The following is a 26,453-nucleotide window of genomic DNA, read 5'->3' as shown; positions in this document are numbered from 1 at the left end:
ATACTGTACACAGATACAAATACAGATTTGAAATCCTACCTGAGGTGCCACCATTCAGAGTTGTAGCGCTCTGGGGGTGTGTCCCCGCTGAACACGCTCCATCTCCATTGGTCGACGAGGTAGCCAAACGGAAGGAAAGCTATTTTGTCTAGAGCCATCTTCAACAGGTAGTTGATGTCACTCTCTGTGCAGAAAAACAATGCCGTTTAGCCTTCCCATATGCATGAACAAAGACAAATATAGCTGCTGCAAGCAGCAATAAGATGGGGCCAAGCCATAAAGAGAAGGAAAAGAGAAATAGAACTGACACCATAGACTGTCCTCCAGGTACTATGTAAGGAGAACTGCAAGAAATTAATAAATAAAATAAGGGGTACTGCACTAGTAGTAACTATAGGTCGGAATGGCTTATTGCATCGGCCAAGAACCCTTTCAACCCTTTCAGACCCCGTACTTACGCCAGAACCTTGTGGTCCAAAGGAGAGTGCTCTACTGAGTCTGACTGACTGTGATACCCGGACACTGCATTACATTCTGACAACGACTACAACTGTTTTAGACAGACATATCCTGAACTGGATGAAGCAGGAATTAACATAAATAACTGTATTAATGTAGTAATGATACCCGTGTCGGTGGTGATAGAATCCAGCAGGCCAATGGTTTGCAGATGTTTAGGTGTGGAGACGGACAGAGCCATTACGTCCCATATTGCCTCATGGAAGCCAGGGTTGGCTCCGTGACGGAAGCCTACAGGCAGGTTCTTGTAGTGCAGGTAGTATTCAACATGTCCCATCTCATGATGCACAACGTTTAGATGCTCCATGGTCACCTCTGTACACAGCTTGATCCTACACAAAAACAACCATACAGAAAAATGGTAAAATGGTCAATGGTGCATTTATATATTGCCTTTATCCAAGGCGCTTTACATAGATAGTGCATTACATTCACCCATTCACACACATTCATACACCGATTGCAGCGGAAGCCATGCAAGGTACCAACCAGCACATCGGGAGCAATTTGGGGTTCAGTGTCTTGCCCAAGGACATGGGTGCGCGGGATTCGAAGTTCGAAACGCCGACCCATGCATCATTGGACGACCTGCTCTACCTCCTGAGCCACAGGCCATAACCAAGTACTCAAACCCAGTACTTCAAAAGTATATCCTGGGCAAATGTTACCTCAACACTGGCCAGCGCCAGGGGGCGATAGTTCAGCAACCACCACCGTTCACCACCATTCTATTTGGTTGTAGAAGAAGAGTGCCTCCTCGTCTCCCCAAAACAGCAATGGTGAAGGATGTTGATATTCATTCATCAGCCAACACCACCCACTGACAGGTAGTACCACCCCCCCCCCCCCCCCAGAGAGGACGTATAGGGCCTTAGTCCTACTCCTCCTCCTCCTCCCAGCCAACACCCCCCACTGACAGGTAGTACCCGCCCTTTTGATTTACATCAAAAGGGCATGTGAGCTCAAACCCACAATTCAACATTTTTGTTTTAAGATGTTGATATTCATTTTGTATTCATCCTTAGGACCCAAAATCACACCTTGGAAAGCATGAGTGTCTATTTCAAACAAAGTGTTTTTTGACTGGGGGGTCATATTTTGACAGCAGGAATTGCCCGTCATTATTTTGACCCCCCAGTATTAGGATGAATTGAAGGATGTTGATATTCATTCATCAGCCAACACTCCCCACTGACAGGTAGTAGCGCTCGCCGACAAAACCCTTGATCTGACGTTAAGCGGTGCCCAAAAGGTAGATCACGATCTACCAGTAGATCACAAAGGCTTTGCAGGTAGACCACATGACATGCCCCTAAAAAAATATATAATTTAAATATAAAAAACGATTTTTGCATCTGCCGCTTGAGATGACCTGAGATGACTTGATTGATTGACATCAAAAAGGGCATGTCAGCTCAAACACACAATGCAATACTTGTTGTTGCGTACAATCATCAGTAGCAAAGTCAAATACCAAAAGAAAACCCTACCATTTCCATTTTTCCCCCTCTATTTCCCATTCCATGAGAAAAGTAACTAGTTACTTATTACTTATTACTTTTTTCTCTCGCCTCCAGTAATTGCATATTTTGTCCCCAAAAGTCTTACTTTGCATTTTCAACATTAGCAGTCCCCCCTCCCCTATTCTGTTTATGTGTTTCTTGATATTTGAAGTAGATTCTTTTGACGTGGAATATAGCTTCTTCCCTATGCACAACTTGCAGCGGACAATAATGTTCTATGACTAACACTTTATCTCTTCCCCTTATGTTAAAATGTGGTTTGTCTTTTTATTTTTTTTAATGTAGGCTACATTGCTACATCGTTGTCACATCACTAAGCTACATCAAAATGTTGATTTACGAGACACACTATTATGTGCTTGATGTGTCAAGTCACCAATATTTGTTTAATCTATTCAGATGTATTCATAGAGGATAGCATTTATTGTATGTATTTATTTTAGGGCCGGGACTAATTGCGATTAATTTAGATTAATTAACTACAGAAAAATTAATCACGATTAACTACAGATAAATTAATCGCACCTTTTTTTTCACCGCGGAACGTTTCTCACTGGGCGCTTTTCTATTGTACTGAAAACTGGAAATAATAAAAAGGCACCCCATTTTGTGTTGCCTAGAACTGGAGGTCTGACAAAAAACAGTAACAATATGAATTAAGTACAGCTTTGTGATGTCACTGAGATGTACTTGTTACTGTTACTATTTTTTTTTCAGACCTCCAGTTCTAGGCAACACAGAATGGGGTGACTTTTATTATTATTAGTATATTAATGACAGTAAAATGTTGAAAATGAGTGGTATCCTGTAGTCACTATTCGTTGATTCACTGGGATACCAAAAAACATTTAAGAAAAAGGTTTCTCGCTGTTCTCGGGTTGAATATTGATATGCGATTAAAATGCGATTAATCGGCCCAGGCCGTAGCGTAACGGTCTGGGCACCGGACTGGTAATCCAGTCGCAGTGTGCCGCGGGTTCGACTCCCGGACCCGACACGGCCTTTACTGCATGTCATCCCCCCATCTCTCTCCCGTTTCCTGTCAGCCTACTGTCTGTCCCTTCAAAAATCAATAAAAGGCGTAAGCCGCAAAAAAATATCTTAAAAAAAAAAAAAAAAAATGCAATTAATCTAGATTAATTAATCGCAAAGCCTCTGATTAATTAGATTAATTTTTTTAATCGAGTCCCAGCTCTAATTTATTTATAACAACATGTGACCTTTAATCATCATCAATGATATAAATGTATTGAAAAAAAGTTTAATTTTTACTACTGAAACTTCATGTGCTCTGGACTCACATTAGGTCAAACATTTAAATGGCCCAACACAGGTTGTGATGGTGAAGGTATACATTTCGTGTAATTTGCTGAAAAGTGTGTTTGTATATAGTTTTCAAACTTCCTTATTTTGTCAACTGTCGTCACTGTGCTCTGCATGGTCAATATGTCATCATACATTTGGTGTGTGTGTGTGTGTGTGTGTGTGTGTGTGTGTGTGTGTGTGTGTGTGTGTGTGTGTGTGTGTGTGTGTGTGTGTGTGTGTGTGTGTGTGTGTTCGTGTTCGTGTTCGTGTGTGTGTGTGTGTGTGTGTGTGTGTGTGTGTGTGTTGCACGCACACACGTTGTTTGAGGATTTAGGTTTTGTACATCCTTAACGCGGAAGCATTGTGCCAAACCAGCCACAGGCTGACATGGTCACATTTTGCTAAGCCAGTATAATTATGGTTATAGGCCTATAGTTCATGCAATGATTTTGATATGACAATGACACACACAAGAGGGGCAAATACAACATAGTTACTATCTGTAATCAACAGAAGTTACTTTTCAAGATGTCTACAGATCATATTTATGCCGAGCCAGACATGACAAAGGAGGTGAGAAAGAGAGATAGAGACAGAGGACAGAGAGGGGACCCTGCTGAGGACAGAGTAGAGATGGTGGTGGACATCTACCAGAGTGTGGACGACTTCGTCCCTGGACCACAGGCGGTCATGATGGTGAGGGACAACACAGCAGGAAGACAGGCTCAGGGTGAGTTTGATCAAGTAGTTGATCGTTGTCAATGTGATTTCAATGTTTAAAATGTAAAAGATATAAGGGGCACGGTGGCACAGTTGGTAGTGCTGTCGCCTCACAGCTAGAAGGTCCTAGGTTTGATTCCCGCTGGGGACACTGTGGGCACTGGCGGCGTGTTCCCTCCTCCGCGTCATCAGTGCCCATACCCGAGGCGGGGGTTGGCGAAAGGGCCTTTCTGTGTGGAGTTTGCATGTTCTCCCTGTGTCCCCTAGGGTAGATACCCTCACAAAAACATGCAGTAATCCTGGTCTCTAAAACTACCTCCCCCTGGCCAGCCGGGGCGCCTGATGGAGGGGAAAGGAACTGGTCGGAATAACGTGTCCCTTCCACGCGCTACGTCTGGCCGGGGAAATTCCCCTCTGTCAGTTGAAAAGAAGCAGCTTGGACTCCTCATGCATAGAAGGAGGCATGAGGTCAGTCCGCTGCCCCCCCAGGTTGGCAGAGGAAGTGTAGCGCCCAGGATTACATTCGATAATTGGCACTGGGTGAAAAGAAAACTGGGTTACAAAATCGTGGGATAAAAATTTAAGAGTTAAAATGTAAAAAATATAAAGGGAAGCTCCGCACACTCAGATCTGCGTACAATCAATGTATTTATACAATATATGTATTTATAGCAAGCTACTGACCTTCTTCAGGCATTCAGGCATGCCTGAAGGTAAGTAGACCGAAAGCTTGCTAAATAAATACTGATTATAATTGATTGTGCGCAGATCTGAGTGTGCGGAGCTTCCCTTTATTTTTCTCATGTTCCCTTTGTCTCTCCGCAGCACCTCACTTAAGTTGTCAGCGGATGAGCGGTGGTTCTTTTTACTTTATTTTTGTCTGAAATGTTTAAAATAATAATAATAAAAAAATACATGTAGCAGCTGTCCTTCAATAAAATATTTTTCAGATTTGATTCAGAATTTCTTACAGCACAAAACGTAACAAGTGTATATCCTTCACTATAACAGACCAGGGGTTCTCAACGTTTTTGGCTGGGGACCCCCGGAAATGCTTTGGCCCTGTCTCGCGACCCCCGCCCCGACAGACAGCTGTTGTTCAGTTATAGCAGAGCTTTCAGACTCTAATTCAGTCTCTCTCTCTCTCTCTCTCTCTGCAGCTGTACTTTCTGTTTCAGGACAGCGCTCTAAAACAGGGAGAAGGCCTCTCATAGTGGTTGCTGGGTGTCTGGTGATGCTGTGTCTTATACTTATGGGTGTGACCATAGCCCAGGCTGTGCACTGTGAGTATTAATAATAATAAAACTTTATTTGTATAGCACCTTTCATGACATGAAATGCAGCTCAAAGTGCTTTAAAGAACAATGGAGAATAAAAGGAAAGCAAGGCAACGGCATTAAAAAACAAGCAGTAATGCAATACAGTGAGGACATAAATAAAAGATCAATTAAAAGCAATGTTGTAGAAGTGGGTCTTGAGCTGAGCCTTAAAAATGTCTACAGAGGCTATTACATGTCACTAAAATACCAAATCACTCTCAGGGAGATTGTTGCCTGACATTTTTGTAGATGCGACAAGTATTAAGTAAGTAAGGCCACCACAGTATTAACCCAAAACTTGTAAAATTTTTAGTTTTTCTTTTTAATTGAAGTTTCTTCTTGTGTGTATTATAGACCAATTATTTGTTCACAAACATTGGGACTGGGCGCATGGGTGACTGTTTCATGTAATCAATTCCCAACTAGAAAAAGTGCCCTTCTGGGCACAGGTCTCCACCAGGATAGGAATGTAGGACATTGCAGCTTGCCTTCATCTGGTGGTTGGATAAAAGGGCAACAAAAGTAAATTATCCGGCCCAGGCCGTAGCGTAACGGTCTGGGCACCGGACTGGTAATCCAGTCGCAGTGTGCCGCGGGTTCGACTCCCGGACCCGACACGGCCTTTACTGCATGTCATCCCCCCATCTCTCTCCCGTTTCCTGTCAGCCTACTGTCTGTCCCTTCAAAAATAAATAAAAGGCGTAAGCCGCAAAAAAATATCTTAAAAAAAAAAAAAAAAAAGTAAATTATCCACAGATCCGTGCAGTTAGAGGTAAAAACACTTTTCGGCCAGTTATAGCGCCACCTTGAGGCTGAGTTGAAATTGTTCATGTGGCATTTCGTCCTCGGCCTAGTGGGAATGTGCGTGCACAATTTCACGGAAATCACGCGATGTGTTCATGATTTGCAGCATTTTGTTTGAAACTGAGCACTCCTGTGAACTTTGGAAGCCAATCTTAACCAATCAGGATGGAGTCTGAGAAATCTGAAAGACCGGTTTCGTTGAATGGCTCTAGAGAGACTGTGTACCAATTTGCGCGATGTTTGGACAAAATCTGTAGGTGTACTGTGCAAAAACTTGTTTTGCACAAAGCGGCCTCCTGGTGGCGCTATAACAGGCCGTTCTGGAAAGTTTGGGGCAGAGGTTGGCATCGTTGGCATCCAGGGAGTGTGTGTGCAAAATTTGGCATCGACCAGGTTAACGGTGGCCGAGATTAGCTGCTCACACGGACACACACACGGACACACACACGGACACACGGACGGACACACGGACGGACGGAGTGCAAAACATACTCTCCCCCCATGCCTTCGCCTGGTGGAGACAATAAAGTAGGCCTAGTGTTGACAATTTAATACACGTTTTTCAACAGGTGGTCCGTGGACCAATGGTGGTCCGTGGAGGTATTACATGTGGTCCCTGACCATGCATTTAGTAATGTAGGATTTGTTGATTTGTTTTAAATGTTCTTTCCACTAGTTGAGAAACCGTGAACTGAATGACCTGGTGACCTATGATGAGTCCATCCATGTAGTCATTTACTGACAACTTGGAGTTCAAGACATTCAACAGAAAAAGGGAGTTAGAATCTCAAGAAGGGGGAAGTGCACCGTATTGTCTGGTTGAGTCATTATAATTAGGACATTTTACCAGTAGTAGTCAACGGTTGGGATGTATACACATGGGACGCGTAGCAAGGGTTAACTTACAAAAGCACTAATCTTAGCCCATATCCCCACCCAACGCAATAGTGGTCCCAAGGTTGATTCTAAGTCAGGGTGGTGTTCCCTGGTTCACAATCAGTTGATAATAACATTGAGTTTTTTCTTCTTCTCAAATCAAAATGTCCACGCAGATGCTTAACCTCATCATGAACAGTAGCAATAACAGTCTGTATCATCCATTTCTGTCCTTGCAGATCGTTCACCCAGTAACAGCATGACCAACGACACCCTGGTGAATCATTATAACACGCTAAAGTCCAGCTACGATAACCAGACCCTGGATAATACCCAAATAAATATCCTCAACAACAACCTGAACCAGGAGAAGAACCGGCTAGAGTCTGACAACACCAACCTGAACCAGGAGAAGGACCTGCTTCAAAGGGAAGTAAACCAGCTGAAAACACAGATAGCAGGTGAGAGAAGATACAAAATAAATTAAAATGGTATAAATAAAATAAATACATAAATGTAGTGGAGTCAAAACTAACTACAATATTTGCAACAACAACAGACTACAGCAAACTGAACCAGGAGAAGAACCGGCTAGAGTCTGACAACACCAACCTGAACCAGGACCTGCTTCAACGTGAAGTAAACCAGCTGAAGACACAGATAGCAGGTGAGAGAAGATACAAAATAAAAAAAAATGGTATAAATCAAATAATAGTAGTGGAGTCAAAACTAACTACAATATTTGCCTCTGAGAAGTAGTGAAGTGTAGAAGTATAAAGTAGGCCCGTCGCAAACTTGAAATACTTATCTGAAGTAAAAATCACACACGTGTGAACTGAGTGGTGCAATTCCCCCCCCCCCCCCCCCCCCCTCTCTCTCTCTCTCTCTCTCTCTCTCACTCTCTCTCATTAGAGTCACTACCCCTCTCACTGTTTCTGGCGCCCCCTACTGCTATTATTAAGTCACATACTCATGCTTACACAGACACACAGACACACAAACAAACAAACACGTACGAGGACATTGCAAGCTGGTTGTAGGAGTGGTTGCACCACTCAAAAATACCAGGAATGTTTACTTGAGTTAATGTATGGAGTAGAAAACACCATTGATAAAATAGATGAATAGTTTTACCCTCCACTCCACCTCTGACTAATATTATTATTACAACTATATGTGCTAGAAAATCTCCTGTTTGATGTTTTCAGACAAGTCGTGTCCCAGTGGATGGACGAAGTTTGGATGCAGCTGTTACTACATAACTACTGGGAAATCATGGCAGCAAAGTAGAGACGAGTGTCGGAGTCTAGGAGCTGATCTGGTGGTCATTAACAGTAGAGAAGAGCAGGTTAGTGTGTGTGTGTGTGTGTGTGTGTGTGTGTGTGTGTGTGTGTGTGTGTGTGTGTGTGTGTGTGTGTGTGTGTGCGTGCGCATGCGTGTGTCGATCATCATAGTGAAGTGTATTGAAAATAATTAATGATGATTCAATCATGTACAAATAATCAGGTATTCATCAGAGGGTTGAACCCTGAGGGGCATTATGGATCATGGATTGGTCTGACCAGGACTCAGGGCAGCTGGACGTGGGTGGATGGAACACCACTGACAACACAGTGAGACATTTGACATGTTTTCATTGTAATCAAAGTCTATCAAAGTCACTTTATTTGAGTGACTGAGTGGATGTGGTTAAATAAATACATTGTTTATTGTGCAGGTACTGGGACAATGGATATCCTCTTGATGGAGACAAGAACTGTGCACTGTACAGGCACTGGGCTGACCCTGGAACATGGTTTAATAATGGATGTTCAGGTACACGGGCCTCCATCTGTGAGACTAAGTGATGTTTGTTTTCACTTCATTGATGAAACTGCAGTTCAGTGTTCTGCTGCTACGGCAGTAATTAGTAGTGAAAATGATAAAAACTCCAAAAATATATATATCTTGAAGTACTACATGTTGTACTGTACCTGTAACTGTAAACCAACAACTACAGTATGATGCTTTAGCATGTTATTAATTTGGCTTTCAAACCTTGACCCTATTCCCCACAGCGTGTCACACCACAATGCATTGTGAGCTTGTAGATCAGCTATTTTCACAGTGAAGATAGTGCAGAAGTTCTCAAAGTGTGGTGCGGGGGCCCCTAGGAGTCATTGGTGCGGTTTCAGTGGGTCGCCAGATATATATTTTTAAAGAATTGTAGTTTGGCTATTTTTTTGTACATTTTAGAAAAATCTACACATTTATAATTTAGACTTAGTCTCTGGGGTCTCTGACAAAGACCTTTAGATGGGGGTCTGCGGCCAAATACATATCAATTACATAAATTTGGGGGTCCTTGACATGAAAATGTTAGAGCCCTGGGCGACCCCAGTCTATTTCGATGAAGCGATTTGATGTAGAAAGAAAATGTTGGAGGACCAAGAATAGAGCCCTGAGGGCAGGATCATGCAGGATGTTGGGTTGGAATGTCCTAAACGTTTTATTTTTATTATCATTTTTAAAACATGTTAAAATAGATTATCTACAAATGGTAAATTTGTATTTTTATATAGTGCCTTTATCCAAGGCGCCTTACAGAGATTGTGCATTACATTCACCCATTCACACATCGATGCCGGGGGAAACCATGCAAGGCACCAACCTGCACATCGGGAGCAATTCGGGGTTCAGAGTCTTGCTCAAGGACACTTTCGACACCAACTCTGGGGGAGCCGGTGTTCGAACTGGGAACCTTGCGGTTTCCATCCGGTCAACCCTTGAGCCAGTACTGCCCCTACAAGCACACAACGCATCGCGATGCGACTATTACTGTACACCCACTGTTCATTAGCCTGAGCCTGTATTTCAGTGGCTGAAACTAAAAAGGCCCCACATACAGAGGCACATTTGATGAACAGTCAAAGTGATCAGCAGGGCTCGATCATTCAAGTCAATCAGAAAGACCTCATGGGATTATTTTTGCCCAAGCTCCCGATAGTAACAAGAATGACCTCTGATCATGAAAGGCTAAAGCCAAGTCCACTTCGCAATTGAACTAGTCACAACCAAAATTGTGCCTACCTGCTACGGGTCAATTCAGAGTCAAACCACTGCAATTTGTTACAACTGGTTGCAAGTTGCAACTGCATGTGTCGGACATGTGACGAACTGGGTTTTAGACCTCTGTGCCTTCCTTCTGTTTAGCCTTGCAGTGGCCAGACGCCAATCTGCCAGTGGCATTCTTTTCTTTTGCCTTCCGCGGACTGGTCTGGCCAAAAAGCCAGGCATCCCCTTCATTAAATGAAAAGAGTATATGTTTGGGGTGGGTCATATAATTTTATTTGCTAAAAGAAAAAATCCAACTGACCCAATAAATTCTGATGGTGAAGCTAAATGTCATTCTATTTTGCTATATATGCCATTTGTTTTTGCTTGTTCGCTCATATCATGTCTTTTTGATCTTCTTATATTCGTATTGTTAGTCTTTAACCACATGAACCTTGCATTATTATTCATTATTATTATTCTAGTCATAATAGGTGAACATTCTGTGAAAATAGTAAAAGAAATAGCAAATCTACAAGTTCACAACTCGTCACAAGGTGATGAGCTTCATAGAGCTGCTATTTTTGATGAAGCTGATTTTGGTCTAGCCGCTGTAGAGAAAGTAGTAGTGCAATATTATATAGCTCTATTTTAACCCTGTTTTTTTATGAAAGCTTTTAATAAAACTTTACTTGACAAGAGCATTATTCAACTCTTTATTTAACAATTCTACTGATTAAACTATGTGGAATTGGTGAAAGTGGTGACACAAAGAAATGAGACAAAATTGGAACTGCAAAAGCTGTTACGCTCTCCTGATTGGTTGAAAAATGGCAACTCACCCGAACATGTATTTTCTGTTTATTTAAGAGGTGGACGGGGAGACTTTTACTGAAGAAAAGCTCTATACTGTATAGTGAAAAACTGTATAGTGATGATTAGCCTACTATCAGAGATATAGATAAAGCCCTGATGATTTTTGGCTTATTAACCTGTTAAAATGCCTAACAGATTCTAGCATGTTCACACTTCACACACTAAGTGTGACGTGCATGTGTTCGCCATGTTTTAAAACCTGCAGATTTCACACCCCCATATGTCTCAGAAACACTGAGACTTCTGTACGTTATTTAAAGTGGTATAAATGTATTTGTGAGTGACTTAAATTGATATTTTTGGGTCCTTTTTGTTTGCACCGATCATGCTCTGAAGACCAGAAGAACACTATGTAGATTGTGCAGGGCACAGAGCAACATGTGGGGGGGGGGGGGGGGGGGCTAATTACTTCACGTCTCTGACACCCAGGCCCACAGCACGTCTCTGTAACAATGACAACCTGCTGCTATGTGTCAGGAGGAGGAAACACAACAAACTGGCCTTATTTAGACATGCAAAAGGTCAGTTTCTCCTCTGATGGGGGAGTCACCCAACTCTGCCAGTTCACGTAGCCCCAGTGATACCGCCTCATCCGCCGCTGTAACTTTTTACACACAGTACTCCCACGTCACAGACCCATGGTTTATAGTAATCATGTAATAATGATAATTATAATAATGGATTTTATATATAATGCACTTAAATTTGTATAAATCTCAAAGTGCTAATAAGTGAGTGCCGGTGTAGGCAGAGAAAAGAAGGAGATTTATCCCTCTTGGAAAAGCCAATGATGGTGGCACTCCGTTTAATCAGACAGAGAATGAACAACACAAAACTTGTCGCAGAGGTAAATACGTCAACACCTTGGAGGTGTGTTTCTTCACTTTAAAGGTAACACACTATGCATTGCATTAAAGGAAAATACTGCCTATGGTAAGAGGAACAACCATATTAAACATGGGCAAGAACGCAGTTAATTATACATGTCATTATCAACTGTCCTGTGTGTGCATATCCACCACATTATAGATAGTCAACACAAGAGAAGAATATACAGTCACTCTCATCCAGGGTGCCAAAAAGGTAGATCGCGATCTACCAGTAGATCACAAAGGCTGTACAAGTAGATCACAGGACATGTCCCTAAAGAATATTTAATTTAAACATATAAAAAACTATTTGTGGAATATGCCACTTGAGTTAGGTGACTAGATTGATTGACAAAAGGGGCCTGTAAGCTCAAACTCACAATGCAATATTTTGTATTCAACAGTGTTGCTGTGCACAAATGTCTGTAGCATTACAAATTAAAAACAAAAAAACTGTTAGATTTCTCCCCCTCTATTTCCCATTCCAAGTGCATTTGTCCTATATGTAATGCCAGCACCGCTATTCTAAAGCCCACTCAGGCACATATTTAAACTATTTTCACTTCTTCAGCAATGGTGGGTAGATCTTGTTGAGCTGAGCATTTTAGTTGTTGTAAGATGTCGTACGATGTTGTAAGATGTCGACACATATTTACACCATGCCAGACTTGAGAGTGATGGAGAGAGAGGACATAGGGGACACTGAGGACAGAGGTGGACGTATGAGGGCACACGCGCGCGCACACACACACACACACACACACACACACACACACACACACACACACACACACACACACACACACACACACACACACACACAACACACACACACACACACACACACACACACACACACACACAGAGTTGCTAATCCTCTAATCACAAGGTTTTACTACTTGAACAGATCAAAGTTCGCTCAACATTTTAGGGATAAGACAGATCTGCTCTAAAACCAGACCTCACACAGCTCTACTGCAGCCTGTTCCCTTCTACTGATTATGTCTGGCATTAAAATGGAGGACATGCATGCGCACGTGACCAGTATGACTTCAAGAGCTGCATCTATTTTAAGCCAGTGTGGTTTATGTGTGTGAGTGTGTTTTCTAACAGAAAGTACAAATAAAGGTAAGTTCATACAGAGAGGGGAGGGGGGGGGGGGATGGGGAGACTGGGCCTAGTTGCTAATCCTCCAAGTAATCACAAGGTTTGACTAGTTGATCAGATCAAAGTTCACCTCGTAGCATAGTGGTAACGTATTTGTCTCAATTCCCCAGACAAACTAAAAAACATTTGAGAGTGGCAGAACTTCTGGAAGTACGTGCTCTGGGCTTGTAGATTGTGCTTCCAGCTAAATCAAGGTTGTCAGGTTAACTTATTGAGTTTGAGATGTATTTCCCCCCAGTGCAAAGGTACTGTATAGTCTAGACATCGTAATTTGCATTAGACTGCATGGTCTCTCTCCATAGTATTTCAATTCAGCTCCATTCAAAGTGTGGATAATAAACGTATAGGCTACCTTGTAGTAGGCTAAGGACCGTTTGCAAGGATTCTACACTACATAAAGTCCATTCATCTCCATTGACTTCACTTCAGATTCTGAACACTTGGATGCATCAATACAGTGAGTAGGCTATATGTCATTCTTTAGCTTTTGTATGGCTCATGTAATAATTTGAGCTCATGGAGTGTTTATACATTCTCATACCGGTATTGCCCAGATATTCTCATCTAGAATTAAAGAACAGCAAGCAACAAAAGGTTAGCATTGTGCATTATGTCAAAGGCAACGCTTAACTCAAACTAACCTCAACTCATAAATGTCACCATGATATTTAAACAAGTGTTATAAAATGCCACTGATCTCAGGAACAAGTGGGACTAGAGACCTCAGCATCAGACATTAATGAGGACTCAGGGCAAAAAGTATGCAGAAAGTTACTGATATGCCACTGGAAATGCTGGGGCAAAAGATTACCTTATCATGAATTCCAATGTTTTTGATTTATTTGTTAACAACATGTTCACATTTCATTATTCTATAATATACAAAGTTTTACGGATAGCAATCTGAATACACTGTAACGTAAAGTCAAAACTCTGACGACAACTGTAAATGTTAAATTGGACCTCTATGCCTACTAGAAATATCACATATAATACGATACACATACACAGAATATCTTATATCCCCACCCACAATTTGGGACACATTTGTGTAAATTAAAATGATATCATAGTATCATAGTATATGCATAATTGGATATATATGCGCCATATAAATTTGAGATATTATTATTATTGTAATATGATGTCTGTCTATGTTCCATCCAGGGACAGTATGCAGGTGCTGAGTGGACCCTGGGCTGACATGGCTCTGCTCTACAGACAGACAGACAGCTCTCTGCCTGTCTGTCTGTTAGTCCTGCTGCTGTTTCTGTCTGTCTGCCTCCTGCTGGTACAGCTGACTGTCTACCTCACATGGAAGCTCGGAGAGGGTGAGACTCATGATCACATCTTAATGTCTGGATGCTGTCAATGTGTTCACAAGAGACACGTGTAGATTAGGCCTACTGTACAGGCTTTTACCTCCCACTGGGGCTGCAGTGCACACTACAATACATGTACTGTATGTGTTCTGTATTCAGAAGGTAACTTTACATTTAAACGTAACATTATTCCACAGTTACCAGACACTTATAAAGCCACCAAACTTCTAGCGTTGGTAAAGGTGAAAACATTGTTTCCTGTCATGACGGACATAACAGAGCTCAAGCTCACAGCCTCAATAATAAAGCACTAACCATGTGTACAATGATGCCATTTAATTCTGTGTTGTTTTAGTCAAGTCACTTTTAAACCACATCCTCTGTCAAAGCTGGCCTTCCCTTCCCTCTGCAGGCTTTCATTTCACAAAATGCTGTTGACATGATATCTCTTCTGATTGATTGATTGATTGATTGATGATTGATTACCTTATTAACAGTTTGCAGAAAAGAGCACAAGAAAGTACAGTTCAATGCAAGGTCTGCTAAGAGGATTTATAATATTATAAGCCAAGAAAGCGCTATGGCTTGTTTCCATTGGGTTCCTTCATATTCAATTAATGTGAACATCTGAACTCCAGTTAATATAAACCACAATAAATGCTTTCATTGAACTTTATATGTGTCATGACTCATGCACAAACACACACCTCTATATCTCCATTAATCTCCTCGTCCTCTTTGCTCTCGTCTCCAAGTTGAAGCTGAGCTGTCAGACCTCCCACGGGATAGAAGCAGCACCATCTACTGGCCACGGAACAAAACTACATCCCCTAGACACAGAACTGACACTGGTTCAGTCACACACTTGACCAGTGTTGGGTGTAACGGCGCTATTAATAACGGCGTTATGTAACGGTCTACTTTTATTGGTAATGGAATAAAATAACCAATTCATTTTGCAATTTAGTAGTTAGGCACTTTTATCTGTACTACTTTGTGGTATTGGTACTAGTAAAAACAACTACTGCTGTACAAGGACTTCTTCCACCACTGGAGACTACCATCAAACATTATGTGCAATGGAATTAAATCAACAGATTATGATGATTAAGTATTAAGTTTCTTTATGCTTTTGTAGGCTACTATGACTACTGTACTCACCAAAGTGAAATAAGAAATGGTTTAGGTTTATTGTCTGTAATTCACTTATGTTGGGAAAGTTTGAGAGCAAGAGTGTCTGTCCTGTTGTCTGTTTTGTTTGTCTGTTCATATTTGTCATTGTTTAACTGTTTTTTGTTTTTGTTTTATGTTTATCACATTTATATGTCTTTATTATGTATTGTATGTGGAACATTTACATTGCCTGTTATTTCTTTCATTTTATCTAACAGAACTACTCATTATCATTGTCGATAATATTCTGATGTTGTCATACAAAAAATGCCTAATAAAAACAGTATTAAAAAAAAAAAAAGGTTTATTAAAATAGAAATAAAAACAGAAGAACAATGCTATTATGCATGAACTGTTTAACATAACAGTTTAGATGTTCGCATATTTTATGTATAGAACTATTTAAACTTTTATATTTATATTTTTCGTATTATGCTAGTTAATGGCGTAATGATTTGCCCATTGTCACAGACCCCTGCAGTTTGTTTGGCCTACTAGGGCCTGCATGTGTGGTTTGTTAGGGAGGCATATGTCTTTGCTTCCCACAGGTTCTGAATTGCCAATCAGTGCTTTGGGACTGGGAGCACCTGGCCAGTAGTCCCAGTGTGCTCTATAAAGGGCTGGCTCACTCTCTCTCCTTCCATGAGAGCAGCACCATTCAACACCCCACACTACACTCACCAGACATCCACTCACTTACACTACTGATCTACTGATTAACACACTCCACCTTAGTACTGTAGTATTGTTTGTTTGTTTTGATTCATGTAAGTTGTAAATAAATATTGGTTTGTGCACTTTTAAACAGCCGTGTGTCTTCCTCCTTTGTTATGGCCCAAGAGCCAGGTCATAACACCATAAATGGAGATACATTATGTTAAAGTACTGATTTCTGTTTTCATAGACCTGGCGAATTTTGCTCACATCTTTTGCGGACAGCTTTTGCGGAAAGCTTTTCATTTGTAGTAGCCTATAGGATACTCTACCATACAGATTGGACAAAATAAATGTATTGTTCAAAAAAGTTATATAGTAGTAAAAGTACAAATTGCAAAGTTCGTTTTAAAGCAGATCTCTACAAGCTGCATGTATGTAGATCTGAATGTGAGCTTGTAGATCTTATAGATTAAAAAAAATACACATTTAATTGCTTCAACTAAAACTCTACTACAAAAATAAAGAAAATAGCACAACTCAAACATTTTCAACAAGCACAGAATGCAAAAATGTGGGCTGCCAGGTTAACGATGTCCAGCTGTGCTAACCTGAAGTCTTTGTGGTTGTAGAAGTCCCAGGCGGTGGGGTGACACTCCACCTGTCGTCCGTCGGTGGGTTTCTCCAGCATGGACTCCTTCCAGAACTCTGGAGGCATCTCCATGAGACCCAACGAGGTGTAGAACTCCTCCGCAACACGGAACATGTGTGTGGCATTGTAGTTCTGATGGAGCAACACAGAACATGTGTGTGGCATTATAGTTCTGATGGAGCAACACAGAATATGTGTGTGGCGTTATAGTTCTGATGGAGATAGATGGAGAACGTGTGTGTGGCATTATAGTTCTGATGGAGATAGATGGAGAACATGTGTGTGGCATTATAGTTCTGATGGAGATAGATGGAGAACATGTGTGTGGCATTATAGTTCTGATGGAGCAAGACAGAACATGTTTGTGGCATTATAGTTCTGATGGAGCAACACAGAACATGTGTGTGGCATAGTTCTGATGGAGCAACACAGAACATGTGTGTGGCATTATAGTTCTGATGGAGCAACACAGAACATGTGTGTGGCATTATAGTTCTGATGGAGCAACACAGAACATGTGTGTGGAATTATAGTTCTGATGGAGCAACACAGAACATGTGTGTGGCATTATAGTTCTGATGGAGCAACACAGAACATGTGTGTGGCATTATAGTTCTGATGGAGCAACACAGAACATGTGTGTGGAATTATAGTTCTGATGGAGCAACACAGAACATGTGTGTGGCATTATAGTTCTGATAGAGCAACACGGAACATGTGTGTGGCATTATAGTTCTGATAGAGCAACACAGAACATGTGTGTGGCATTATAGTTCTGATCGAGTAACACAGAACATGCGTGTGGTATAGATCTGACGGAGTAACACAGAACATGCGTGTGGTATAGATCTGACGGAGCAGTAGGGATGAGTGTATGAGTCAAATTCATATCAGGATGTCTGTCTGTAGTCAAGGATCATAATGGAAACGAGTCTTTTTTAATCCTGTGTTATTTCAGCAAGTGTTTATATTGTATAAGCCTCCTTCTTCAGTCATGAGGAACACAAATGCTCAGAACTGCACAGGTGCTACACAGACAATACAATAAGAAGAACAACAAGAACATGTCTGTGACTTGGTAACTTCCCTCTGATATATCCACACTTTTCCTGGGCTGTGTGTGCTCCAGTTCCTGTTGATTTAATTGGATATCATTGGTCATCTGACCAGTTTCATTGGCTTTCATTGGATCAAATCGACAGGAACTGGAGCACACACAGCCCAGGAAAAGTGTGGATAGGCCTATATGCTTTGCATCACTATCTTCAGCACCAAGGACAGCAAAGTACAGTAGGTCAGAGTTCACAGAGAAGAGGGAGAAAAAGACAACAATTTCACTTGAAATTGGACACCTGTAGGACTATATACACAATAAAAAAAGACGGTGGTTTTGCATTTAAATTGGAGTTCTGAACAGATTATAGTTTGACAAACTTCACTTTTGGTGTTGAATACAGTTTGGTCATGGTGCTACAAATTGTGTTGTACTGTAAAGGAGGACAGAAAAGGGGAGCAATCATTGTTCAATTGCAGTTATATTATATACAGTACATCCAATGTATAATAGCATGTTACTTTATGGAAATCTGGCATTGAATAGTTGCATCTATCTATCATCTATCCACACACACACAATCACACACACACACACACACACACACACACACACACACACACACACACACACACACACACACACACACACACACACACACACACACACACACACACACACACACACACACACACACACACACACACACACACACACACACACAATTAGCAATACAGTATATCCAGTCTCTGTCGGGTGACAGGCTGCCAGGTAACAGTCTGTGTCAATCTTCCAGGTATAGCAAACACGACAAGCATGCACATGGTGCTACTGTACTTATCATGGCTCATGGAAGATACATTATTTTCATTGATTGCAGCAAGAAGAGGCACTCTACTTGTTTCAAGCATCTCTAGGCTGGGCCAACAAAGGAAGAGGGCCATCAGGATGTAACATTTCACATTAAAATAATGTCTCAATCTGTAGGAAAGGCATTATCATTCCTATTATTTAACTGATTCCCAAACACTGGGTCAGAACCCATTTGTTGCTCGTTTAAAAATGTCAAAGAAAAGAAAATCAAAAGAAAAAAAAATCAAAAGAATTTCTGATCTACAAGCTCACAATGTGTTGTTGCGTTGTGAGCTTGGCTTGCAGAGCTAAAGAGCTTATATTTCCACTAGGTTGGGTCATGGGAAAAAAAAGAGCCCCTCCGGCTCCTACACACTTTGGAAGGCAATTTTAATAACCTTTTAAGAAATACTGTAGGCCTACGCTCTTTTTGCTAGCATCTGCATCGCCATCAGAGTGGTGATAGGAACTCTCAACTCAGCACATCATGGCTTTCTTTGGAATAACAACTATGGGGCATCAGAACCCCATTGGGGATAAAAAAGAGGAGTGTCTCTTTCACAAGGTAATTGATATGCAAGCCAATAGCTCTGCTCTGGAGTAACCTCTTGTATTAGTAATACTGACTGTAACGGCAATCTTTTCCCTTCCAATGTATATTTGCACGTTACTTCACAGGTGCTGGGATAGTGATCCAACGCAGATTAGGCCTACTAACAGAAACATAACAGATGGATGTCATGTCTTCAATCCAGTTTTGGTGTATTTATTGAGCAAGTTAGTTGAGCAGTTGAAATGAACATACCAGTGAAGTTATTGTAGAGGTTTGTCTGTCTCTGTTCTGCTGGTAAGAAGCGGTGTGCTCCCACCATTCCCTGTGTGTCCTATCAGATCTGATTAATGCACCTGAGTGACCCTCTAAATACACACCCAGTTCTGTCAAATCTAAAGCCCGCCACCAAGTGTTCAAAAATACTATGCCAACCTAACCAATATAGCATCATAATGGCTCCTACAACAAATACATTGACTTGTTAATATCTCCTTATACTTTTTATTTGCCACACTGCCTTATATTGAGATTTGTTTTTTAACATTCTCCTGAACTTATTATTTTTCTGTTATATTTTCTTATTTATTTATTTAGTTCGTTTTTACTGTCTTCAATGTGGTAGTGTGTGTGTGTGTGTGTGTGTGTGTGTGTGTGTGTGTGTGTGTGTGTGTGTGTGTGTGTGTGTGTGTGTGTGTGTGTGTGTGTGTGTGTGCGCGTGCGAGTTTCTGTGAGTGCGTGCGTGTTTTTGTGAGTGTGTGTGTGGGGGGGCCGGGGGGATGGGGGGGTGGGGGGGACTATGACTAACACTTTATCTCTTCCCCTTATGTTAAAATGTGCTTTGTCTTTTTATTTTTTTAAATGTAGGCTACATTGCTACATCGTTGTCACATCACTAATCACTACTAATCACTAATCACTAATCAAAATGTTGATTTACGAGACACACTATTATGTGCTTGATGTGTCAAGTCACCCCTATTTGTTTAATCTATTCAGATGTATTCATATAGGATAGCATTTATTGTATGCATTTATTTATAATAACATGTGACCTTTAATCATCATCAATGGTATAAATTTATTGAAAAAAAGTTTAATTTTTACTACTGAAACTTCATGTGCTCTGGACTCACATTAGGTCAAACATTTAAATGGCCCAACACAGGTTGTGATGGTGAAGGTATACATTTCGTGTAATTTGCTGAAAAGTGTGTTTGTATATAGTTTTCAAACTTCCTTATTTTGTCAACTGTCGTCACTGTGCTCTGCATGGTCAATATGTCATCATACGTTTAGTGTGTGTGTGTGTGTGTGTGTGTGTGTGTGTGTGTGTGTGTGTGTGTGTGTGTGTGTGTGTGTGTGTGTGTGTGTGTGTGTGTGTGTGTGTGCGTGCGTGCAGTGCACACAGTGGGTGGATGGAACACCACTGACAACACAGTGAGACATTTTACATGTGTTTCTATATTCTATTCTATCATTCTATCAAAGTCACTGTATGAGAGTGACTGAGTGGATGTGGTTAAACTTACAGCATGTTGTTTACTCAGCAGGTACTGGGCCAGTGGACAGCCTGGTAACTATCTTTACTGGGACTGTGCATACTACAAGGATGGAGGATGGCATAATAAATATTGTTCTACTCAAACAACAAGCAACACAATCTGTGAGAAGTGAAATTTAACTTCATTGATTTAACTCCAGCTTAGTGTTCTGCTTTTAATTCAATTAAACCCAGTAAATTATTAGTAAACTCTTGTACCCTTAATCATATTAACACAAACAACCAACCATCATTGCACCATTTTGGAAAAATATAATCTTTTGAACTTTCAGACATCTATATCTATAAATGTCTAAAAGATGTGGCTCCTCCTCCTCCTCCTCTCAAGGGGTTTATACACAGGAAGAGAGACGACGGTTATGGAACCAGATCTGTATCCAGGGGTGACTGTGAGGTACAGAAAGGTGTCAGAAAGTCTGCCTTCAGTCAAAATGTTATTTCCATGAAAGGTTGTCAATACTGGAATGAGCTCCCTGTCACACTAAGGAAGATGCCCACTTTCACAGCTTTTAAAGGACAATTGAAAAAGTGGCAAAAAAAAAATTAACCCGTTTTGTGTCCACATTAGAGTTGGCACCCTAGCAATAGTTTAAAAATAAAATCTTATTTTCTCTTTTTACTGTGCTGGAAATGCATTATGTTTTTGTATGCTGTTCTCTAAATGCGCCACGTCTCTCTGTGTGTGTGTGTGTGTGTGTGTGTGTGTGTGTGTGTGTGTGTGTGTGTGTGTGTGTGTATGTGTGTGTCATAGGCAGACCTGTATCCCGAGAGAAGACAGACTATGCACTCACTGCACACAAAATGAAGTGGAAACCGAGCTACACTTCCTAACCATCTGTCCATTGTACCAAGACATCAGAGACACATACTTCCCACAGATTACAACCACACACAGAGATTTTGAAAACATGACCAATGACAAAAAAATCCCATATCTGCTGGGCGAAGTACAACAATGTGCAAACACAGCAGCAAGATTTGTGAGTTGCTGTCAAGGATATCAAATGGAACACAACCACCGTAAAGACTAATCATTGTGTATATTCCTGCACTATACCTGCATCGAGTGACCATGGTACATAGAATTTGAACTATTGAAGATTCTGACCTTCAAATGTACATAACTTTTGTTTTGATTGTATTGCTTTATTGTTGTATTGTTCTTTCTGCTTTGGCAATGTAAACGTATGTTTTCTAATGCCAATAAAGCCCTTTGAATTGAATTGTGTGTGTGTGTGTGTGTGTGTGTGTGTGTGTGTGTGTGTATGGTTGTAATGCAAGAACCGTTCGCCCCACCAACTTCACCATTGTATAACGATAATACATTCATTTTATTCTACAGATATATTGTGTACTGTTTTTGCTTTTTTGTTTTCATTATAGCTTTTTGAGCTTTTCAAAATGTTATTGCTGTCACACTGTTGAGGTTTTAGTACAATAATTTCACTGACTGCAATGTTGTTACAGCTGTTGTTCATTATGACAAATAAACTATTAAATTAATGGTGAGAGTAGGAACGCAGATTGCCAACAAAGATGGGCCAGAAGGCAAAGCTCTCTGTCTACCGAGCAATCTTCGTTAAAAAAAAAACACAGGAAGTGTGGAGATGATCTTTAAAATGATCTTTTTTTTTGTTGTAAACAATGACATGCTGCCCATGCCCATTTGTGAGTCAGTCGGTCAACACATGATCACCAATGATCTCTCTTTTTTGTTTAGGCTACTGTGTATAGAATATAGATTGATGTTTCAGTGCATGTCCACATTTGAAAAGATTTTGTTCTAGGAACCCCCATACGATTTCTGAGATTATTCCAAATGTTTCACAATGTTTCAAAAATAGCTTGAAGTTGGGCTATTTTTTTATGTTTAAAGTATGAATTAGGTTTAAGGTGGTAAAACAGTTAAGTCATTTTACATCCTCAAGGACCCATTGGGGTCTCCTGATTGCTAGGTAGTAGTAGGAGTAGAGACAGAGCATTTATTCCTCGACTGGTCAGGACTGCCACTATAGCAATGGCAGTGCGAGTGACAATGATCCAGTTGTCTTACTTAAATGGTGCATTTTATATAGCACCTTTATCCAATGCGCTTTACATAGATTGTGCATTAGACCGAAATGTAGTCTTTTAAAAATATTTCCCAAATCTTGTAGTGTAGGCTAAAGGGTCAAAGGTGTAAAATGCTGTCCATTTATCAGTTATAGTCATAGTCAGGCCTTCATCTTTTTAGTGTGCATGTTTGGTGCATGAGTGTATGTTCTGTTTGTTGTCATGTACACCGCGTCTCAGACTCTCAAAGCCGGTTCTGTGCACCTTTTCAAGAATCTACGCCCTTGTAAGGACCTATAGTTCAGTTGTATGTGTCCTTCTCTGACCACAAACGGTTTTTACATCCTGCTCTACAGAAGTAAAGACAACAGGAAAGAGACAAAGCAGAGAATACTTTTGGGGGTTAGAGTATTAAAGTCAGACATGATCAGACAGCAACTCAGAGTGCACATGAAGGCCAATGTAGGACAACACAGATATTGAACAATGTGAGTATGATACAAATTTTAAAATGCAGTATTTATACATAGTACATCATATAATAGTTAATTATATAAAACATTTATAAGCAAAGACAAAACAATAGTTTGTTTGTGAATTATTTTTCAATCATTTATAACTATATGGTAATAACCCTAGAAAACTAAACCCGGGTGATTTTCACAAATACTTTTATATACTTTTACTGTCCTCCAATGATTAGCATACTTTTACTGATTAATGTCCATTGTCCATACATTTTGTTTTGTCCTTGTTTTATTTAGTTTTATTATCATTATGCTGTTCTTTTCCGTCACAGTGGTGATCCAGTGGGATCAAAGATGGAGGAGTCAGGGAGGAGAGGCAGGAGGAGGAAGGAGGTGAACGTTGTGACGTCAGACAGTCTCCCAGAAGACTCACAGGAGGCTACAGGAGATCAAGGTACACATGAACACAATTACACTGTTCTATCTCTCTTCTGCTGCTTTAATGTCACCAAATATTGATACTACTTATGTTAAAAGGATTGAACCCAAGCAACCACTATATATGGCTTGTTGTTTCCACTGGGGTCCCTGTATTCAAGTCATGGACATTTAAAGTAGTAGTTATCAATGGTTACAAGGGACATGCCGACATTTTTGGACCAATAACAATCAAAGAAACATTATGATTTGGAACTTCTCTCATTATCTTCCTCCAGGCCTGTGTGTTTTCACCACTGTCGCTGTTTGTGTCCATGTGTGGCGGTCTGTGTAGAGCTAATAGCCTATTTCAGGGGTTCTCAATGTTTTTGGCTGGGGACCCCCGGAAATGCTTTGGCCATGTCTCACGACCCCCTCCCCGCCCCCCTCCCCACCCCCAATATAATCATTAAGGAAGGTTTATGCATGTACTATGTGTAGCCTACTAGGCCTATTGGACACCGCTGAATCGATCGGCCATACAATTTGTGTGCGAGGCCACGTTACATTCTGGCCTATACTGTTGACTTGAACTGTCGTATAATCAAAATGTTCCCCTGGATTGCTTGGATCATGGTGCAACTCACAGCTTTGGACATGCCAATCTCCAATATTATAAATATGTTACAGTACAAGAGAGAAAAACTGGTGCACCAAATCACTTAATTATATCATATATTCACTGTTTTCTTTGAAAGTAAACATTGAAACTGATCAATATGAACGTTGAACTGTATTATCGTATACAACTGTATCCTCCAGTTGCCCAGAGAGAACAGAGAATCCAGAGAAAACTCACCATCGAGAGAGACATCGTCAGAGGGTGTGCAGTGATTCTTACTATGCTGTGTGTTCTAATAGCAATAAGAACCACAGACATGGCCCTGCAATGTGAGTACCACTATTTGACAAAAGTCACTTCCTCACTTTTTATAGCTTATAAACCAAACCCTATTTGCACAGTTAAAGTTTACATTATTATACTTAGTATTATACATTATACTCAGTAATTCTCAACCTTTTTAACCAAAAGATCCCTTAGGGGTCCATATTCTCTCCAATTGTACACACTCAAAGTTAAGACATGAGGATTGTACACAATCCAAAAACATTTATTTTTTTCTTCTTCTCAAATCAAAATGTCCACGCAGATGCTTAACCTCATCATGAACAGTAGCAATAACTGTCTGTATCATCCATTTCTGTCCATGCAGATCGTTCACCCAGTAACAGCATGACCAACGACACTCTGGTGCATCATTATAACACGCTAAAGTCCAGCTACGATAACCAGACCCTGGATAATACCCAGATAAATATCCTCAACACCAACCTGAACCAGGAGAAGGACCAGTTAAAGTCTGACAACACAAACCTGAACCAGGAGAAGGACCTGCTTCAAAGTGAAGTAAACCAGCTGAAGACACAGATAGCAGGTGAGAGAAGATACAAAATAAATTAAAATGGTATAAATCAAATAATAGTAGTGGAGTCAAAACTAACTACAATATTTGCCTCTGAGAAGTAGTGAAGTGTAGAAGTATAAAGTAGGTCCATCGCAAACTTGAAATACTTGAAAATACCAGGAATGTTTACTTGAGTTAATGTATGCAGAAAACACCATTGATAAAGTAGATGAATAGTTTTACCCTCCACTCCACCTCTGACTACTATTATTATTACAACTATGTGTTAGAAAATCTCCTGTTTGATGTTTTCAGACAGGCCGTGTCCCTGTGGATGGACGAAGTTTGGATGGAGCTGTTACTACATAACTACTGGAGGGAAATCATGGCAGCAAAGTAGAGACGAGTGTCGGAGTCTAGGAGCTGATCTGGTGGTCATTAACAGTAGAGAAGAGCAGGTTAGTGTGTGTGTGTGTGTGTGTGTGTGTGTGTGTGTGTGTGTGTGCGTGTGTCGATCATTATAGTGAAGTGTATTGAAAATAATTAATGATGATTCAATCATGTACAAATAATCAGGTATTCATCAGAGGGTTGAACCCTGGGGGGCGTTATGGATCATGGATTGGTCTGACCAGGACTCAGGGCAGCTGGAAGTGGGTGGATGGAACACCACTGACAACACAGTGAGACATTTGACATGTTTTCATTGTAATCAAAGTCTATCAAAGTCACTTTATTTGAGTGACTGAGTGGATTAAATAAATACATTGTTTATTGTGCAGGTACTTGGACAATGGAAATCATCTTGATGGATACAAGAACTGTGCAGTCTACAGGCACTATGACCCTGGAACATGGTATAATGTGGTATGTTCAGGTACATGGGTCTCAATCTGTGAGACTAAGTGATGTTTGTTTTCACTTCATTGATGAAACTGCAGTTCAGTGTTCTGCTGCTACGGCAGTAATTAGTAGTGAAAATGATAAAAACTCAAAAAATATATATATCTTGAAGTACTACATGTTGTACTGTACCTATAACCACTTTAACACAAACCAACAACTATACAGTATGATGCTTTAGCATGTTATTAATTTGGCTTTCAAACCTTGACCCTATTCCCCACAGCGTGTCACACCACAATGCATTGTGAGCTTGTAGATCAGCTATTTTCACAGTGAAGATAGTGCAGAAGTTCTCAAAGTGTGGTGCGGGGGC

At 40.7% G+C, this 26,453-nt stretch overlaps 1 protein-coding gene across 1 annotated transcript; it reads left to right on the top strand.

Annotated features, from left to right (window-relative positions):
* Positions 1–3,966: 3,966 nt before the first annotated feature.
* LOC310862138 (uncharacterized protein) lies at positions 3,967–25,921 on the top strand (the record flags this gene model as incomplete). The annotated part of the gene is made up of 5 exons (XM_083769873.1): positions 3,967–4,077; positions 5,228–5,350; positions 7,306–7,527; positions 25,550–25,692; positions 25,811–25,921. The coding sequence occupies exons 1-5, from the start codon at positions 3,981–3,983 to the stop codon at positions 25,919–25,921; spliced, it is 696 nt and encodes a 231-aa protein (XP_083625999.1). The 5' UTR covers positions 3,967–3,980.
* Between the last annotated feature and the right edge of the window lie 532 nt (positions 25,922–26,453).

The sequence above is a fragment of the Protomyctophum parallelum genome (assembly GCF_964188405.1).
Source record: "Protomyctophum parallelum genome assembly, chromosome: 7".
NCBI classification, from domain to species: Eukaryota; Metazoa; Chordata; class Actinopteri; order Myctophiformes; family Myctophidae; genus Protomyctophum; species Protomyctophum parallelum.
Note: the sequence above shows the minus strand (reverse complement) of the source record. Positions and strands in the feature narration are given on the sequence as shown.